The 5,735-nt window shown below is 39.7% G+C and overlaps 1 protein-coding gene across 1 annotated transcript in view; it reads left to right on the plus strand.

Moving 5' to 3' along the window:
• Window positions 1–5,735, plus strand: part of COL14A1 (collagen, type XIV, alpha 1) — a 121,528-nt gene that overhangs the window by 46,534 nt on the left and 69,259 nt on the right. The window contains exons 12-14 of the mRNA XM_009995374.1: window positions 3,452–3,591; window positions 4,468–4,594; window positions 4,949–5,088. Coding sequence (XP_009993676.1) covers window positions 3,452–3,591; window positions 4,468–4,594; window positions 4,949–5,088 — 407 coding nt within the window. The remainder of the gene's footprint in view (window positions 1–3,451; window positions 3,592–4,467; window positions 4,595–4,948; window positions 5,089–5,735) is intronic.

The raw sequence follows: 5,735 nt of genomic DNA on the forward strand, positions 1-5,735 counted from the left end.
GCCTTCTCTTCTCTAGGCTGAACAGCCCCAACTCTCTCAGCCTGTCTTCATAGCAGAGGTGCTCCAGGCCTTTGACCATCTTGGTGGCCCTTCTTGGGACCCTCTCCAACAGGTCTATATCCTTCTTGTGCTGAGGGCACCAGAACTGTATAGAGTATTCCAGATGGGGTGTCACCAGAGCAGAGTAGGGGGGCAGAATCCCCTCCCTGTCCCTGCTGGCCACACTTCTTTTGATGCAGCCCAGGACACAATTTGCCCTCTGGGCTCCAGCACACACTGGCAGCTCATGTCAAGCTTCTCCTCTACTACCACCCCCAAGTCCTTCTCCTCAGGACTGCTCTCCAGCCATTCTTCTCCCAGCCTGTATTTGTGCCTGGGGTTGCCATAGGATGAGGTATTTACTGTATTTAAGATTCTCAGTGTGAATACTTTATAGAGGCTGAGGATGTGAGTTTCTACAGAACAGCTTGGTTTTGGGACAGAATTGTGAACTTTTCCCTCGTTAGTAGTGGTGCTGTGGATATCCCTGTTGATCTTGGTTAAAGACGATTTTCTGAACTTGAAGTTGAACGAAGGTCACCACATGGAGCTAAACTGAGACTGCTGTGTTTAGCCTCCTGTAGCCAGAGAACCAGGTGTGTGGAGGAGCCTGCTCAGACAGAGAAGTTCATTCCTGTGGCTCAGCAGTAGTACAGACAGAAAAGAGGCAAAGAGAAGTTTTCTCTCCAAGCCCTGCTGCCTAACATCTGGTAAATGAAGGGTTGGAAAGTGCCTGTGCAGTCATGATAGATGGTGTGGTTTTAATAAGCAGCAAGAGTTTTGCCAGCTAAATTCTGTCTTCTGTACAGTCAACTGTACAGAGCACTGTGTGTCAGCTCTCTAAATAGTTTTTTGGACGACAAAGGAATTGAAAAGAAGTGATTGTGCTGCTGGGGTATTTCTGGGACAGCGTTCAGTGACGTTTGTGCTGCTCCCAACAATAGAGCAATGATTGCTTCCTCTTGTTTTGTGCTCCTGGCATGAGTAAGTCAGTGTCAAAGTGACTTACATTTAATAGGTAAGAGGATTTCAGACATGAGAATGTAAAGAAAAAGACGGGACAGAGCAATTGCCTGTAAGGTCAGTAAGGGTGGAAGAAGCTCTAGGAATGCTGTTGGAACTGGGTCATATCTCAGATGGCAGTTCTAGACAGACAAGCAGCAATAGCCAACTGCTGCAACCTGGGCACATTTGTGGACTTTAAATTAATGTAGAAGATTCTTCACTATTGGAGAATCAAACCTTTGATTCTTTGTCCCTCTGCCCCTTTCTCTCTTTATGCCACCCCCCCGCCTCTGCACCCTTCTCATGCTTTTGGACAACATCTGCCCAGTATCTGGTTTTCATTTATTCTATATAGTAGTTTATGTGGGTTATGATTGTGCCAGCCTGATTTCTCTTCATGTCATATGGTCTTGGGGGCTGCAGAGCTCTAAACCTGGCTAACACATTGTGTGGAAGATCACATGCAATTCCAGATACATTGGCACAAGCTGAGGCTTCATGACCGCAGTGTTTGATCACAGAAGCTAGTAACATATGTTAGCTTATCATCACTGCTGTTACCAAACTAGAATTAAAAAAAAAAATAGTCTAGCTGCTCTGCAACCTTCATTTATTTTTTAGGATGACTCATTGCAGCCAACACTGATTGATCTTTAGCACTGCAATACAAAAGATTTATTCTAACCTTCCATTTACAACTATTCAAATAAGATCTCTTCTAACAGGCTTTGATTCATCAGGCAGTGGGGCAGTGTGGGGTGAAAGAAAGCTCTTGGTGAGCACACCTGTCCCACATGGTCAGTGTTCCATGGTAATGTCTTCCCTGTCTGGATTCAGATTTAAGCTATATATTTTATTTTTTTTTTTTCACTGTGATTATTTCTGGCTTCCAATTAATAAAGACTCTACCTAGTATTTTCTTCCTGGAGCATTTACCAGTCTGCAGAGTGATCTGCCTAATTTTCAGTAGTATTGTATGTAGTGTCTGATAAATGCTGTATTTAGTAAAAAATATCATTCTACACACTGCATCATCTCAGTTAATGTAGCGAAACATTTCTCCATGCCAGACAGGATCAGCATGCTCATTCTGCAGTGGGATTTCTTTCTGGAGCCAGTATTTATCCAGGACTCACTGCAGATGTCACATAACCCTGGCAGCAAGACTGCCTGTCTGGTTGAGAGCAATGTTGTCAGGAGGTTGTTCCCAAAAGGGAAGAGCTGAGGCTGAGGCATTTAGTGGTATCGTCTGGATGGTGAAATAAAGTGCATTCCATGACTGACAGAAAGTAGAAAGGAAAGCCAGCACGTGATACTCCCTTAACTAGACTCTGAGGAATACATTGAATGCCAGAAAGTGTGGCAAACACATCTAGTACAATTCCAATGTGTTCCTGTCTCCCTTTCCTCATAGCCATGTTGACTTTACTGTTCCTAAACTGCTTAAGTGTTTGCTTGCAGATTCTGAGTCAATATATAACCTGCTTGAAGTTCCCACATAATACATTGGGTTTGGGGTTTTTTTTATATTTTGCTTTTTCCCATGTGCTCTTGTGTGAGGGAAACTGCTTTACAAGTGCTGATATTTATCATGTCCACATGGGTTGGTGAGGAGTGTGTGTGAAGACAAAATGGATAGAGGTAGGCCTCACAATTCAGAGAAAATTAGCAGATGTTGGGCTAATATCAAACCTACTGCTGAGAGTAACAGCACAAATTGCTTTCTGTAATGTGATAGACAAGTGGATAGAATCTGGGACTCTGTCCTGCATGACCTCATTTTCCTTCAGCTCATGACAGCCAAAGAGTATATAGTATATAAATATGGTTTTAACTGGGGTTACTGTTAAGAAATAGCTTCTTTGTGTAAGAAAAGAGGAGAGGTTAAGAAGACTTAAAAAAAAACCAACACAACCCTATCATATTTGGAGATCTGAGATAGTTATGCTTTTGGACAAACTTATCCTTATGTCAGGGACATTTATGACTCAGAAAGATTTTTGCCAAAATATTATTGTCATGAAATGTTTTTGCTGGGATACTCAGGGAAAACAAATTCATATAGGATAAAGATCTAGATGGATTAAGTTACTTTACAAATACAAACACAAATATATTGAGTATCGTGTAGGTTAGATCTTGCTATGGTATTTGCTGTGAGCAATAACACAATTTCTTTTTCACTATTAGTTGAGATGCACTTAGACTGAAAGTTCTGTTTCAGCAAAGAACTAAGTTATTTTATATGCCTCTGTGTGCTTGTGTAGCTCCACTGATGTCTTTTTATGTCAACATCAGTGATACAGATTTTTTTAATGGAAAACGTGCTATTTATTTTCAAGACATGAAAGATTTCACAGCTGAAACCTGGAATCACTTTCATAGTTTTACCTCTTTCCTTTTCAAGTGCCTCTAAGTCCACCAGCAAACTTGAAATTTTCTGATGTTGGACACAATAGTGCTAAACTCACCTGGGATCCTGCTTCCAAAAATGTGAATGGCTATCGCATCATGTACGTTAAAACAGATGGCACAGAAACCAATGAGGTAAATTATTTGCATCTCTCTTCCCTAACCGATCTCCAACCTCCCCAGACTTCTGTAATTATTGTGGGGAACTTTTATAAACAGAGGCTACTTTGCAAGCTAAGGAATTCTGAAACTTAGCACAAATCAGTGTGTGCTTAGTATCAAATTAACATTTGGACTGGATCATAATTGTGGGGAACAGTACTCTGAACTTCTTACATACCAGGAGAATCATTGCTAATGCACAAAAACTGGAAGAAACTACTCAAGTGGACAGCGGTTTGTAGGTGTAGAATCCTGACTAAATGTATGGTTTGGAAATATTTTATCTTGATTCAGTCCAGATAACAAGTTTTTCAATGTATCCTACATCATGGACTCAAGCTCATTCAAAATTACTATCTAAAGGCTTTGCACATTTTCTTAACATTTACCACTTTAATTAAATTTTGAAAACTCAATTCCTAGCAACAGGATTTGGCCTAAACAGAATGATAATATGATAACAGGATGTTCTGACTTAGGCTTTTGCATGTAATAATTTACTTATGTAATATTTAGTTTTGCGTGATTGTCCATGATTCAATAGCCCCATAAGTTCTTTCCTCTGTTGCTGAATCCACAGTGCTGATATGTTAGCTAGTGAGTTAGGCTTACTAAGGCTGAATACTCTTTTTCCCTTGTTTGCCATAAACAAAATTTCCCTTTTCTCTAGTTTGTCTATTTTAATTGTTCTTGCCAGCTTTTATGGCACTGATTTTATATTTGTTCACAGTTTCACAAAATTTCTCTATTACAGGATTTCTTTCTGCATTATTATTACCCATCAGAATTTCAGACAGTGATAATGTGAAGTGTATGATCAATATCTATTGCTAATTATGCTTTCTCTAGGTGGAAGTTGGTCGTGTTTCAACCCATACTTTAAAAGGTTTGACATCCCTTACAGAGTATACTGTTGCTATTTTCTCCCTGTTTGATGAAGGACAATCTGAGCCACTTACTGGCAGCTTTACCACAAGTAAGTATTGCTGAGTTTTTGAAGGCTTTCCAAGAAAAAAATTTATACACTTACATGACTGGAAAGTAAGATCAGTAACAGCAAGTGTCTGTGGCTGTGAATTCAGATGTATGGAATGCTTTCTGTTATTTTCATTGAAGTTTTTTACTTCTTTACCTTCTTATGGGGCCAATTGCATCCTTACTCATGGGAGCAATCTGTTGACATCATGAAAACATTTGTGTGGATAAGGTTAATTTCTTAAGTCTTTCCACAATCACCTATTTTAAAGCATCTTTTATTGCAATTAGGTAGTAAAGCATTAGTCTTCCCAGTTTTCTGAAGCATCCTTCACTTTTGTGTAATATTTTGCAGAAAGAGCTCCAGCTCCCCAGCATTTGGAAATTGATGAAGCATCAACAGATAGTTTTAGGGTCAGCTGGAAGCCCACATCCTCAGATATTGCTTTTTACAGATTGGCATGGATTCCTTTGGATGGAGGGGAAGCTGAAGAGGTGAGTTGCCTTGACTTTCCGAGGGTGTGAAATGGAAGAGAGAATTCCATTCTGAGGATACCTGTGCTGCAACTTTTACCAATTAAATAGGGCCAGTTCACTTATGGATAAATCTGCCCCACTTCAAAGCTCTTTAAATAAAGATCAACATGATATTCCAGTCTCTTTTTGAAGAGGAAGTGAGGAAAGATCTTCTGTGACTGATCAGTCTAATGCCTAATGTGTCAACTGCCGTATAACTGATGTTGCTCTTTTATGCTTTGGCATTTAGAGGTTCATGTTCTTCACTTTGATGTGAAGATGACAGTAGCTGAGCCAGAGCAGTGATATCCTCACGTAAGGCTCCACATTTGTTTAATGTGTTTCCTGCAGTAAAACTGCCTGTGAAACCTGTGTTGTGTAATGTTACTAAAGGAAAATTTACACATAATTAATTTATTACATTGTTCCTTTTTTCACTCTTCATGGTTTTTTGCTCTAGGCCTTTGTGCAACTTCTCCATAGTGCCATTTTCATCAGTCTGAATTTTTAAATGTTTTTTCATCCTTTTAACTTTTCCTGTTCTTTTTCCAAGTATTTTGCAACAGACACTTTATCTCCCTTTCCTAAATTTTCACTTTTCATAGTCTGTCTCACTTCCTCTTTCC

Source organism: Chaetura pelagica, unplaced genomic scaffold (genome assembly GCF_000747805.2).
Source record: "Chaetura pelagica isolate M959 unplaced genomic scaffold, ChaPel_1.0 scaffold53, whole genome shotgun sequence".
NCBI classification, from domain to species: domain Eukaryota; kingdom Metazoa; phylum Chordata; class Aves; order Apodiformes; family Apodidae; genus Chaetura; species Chaetura pelagica.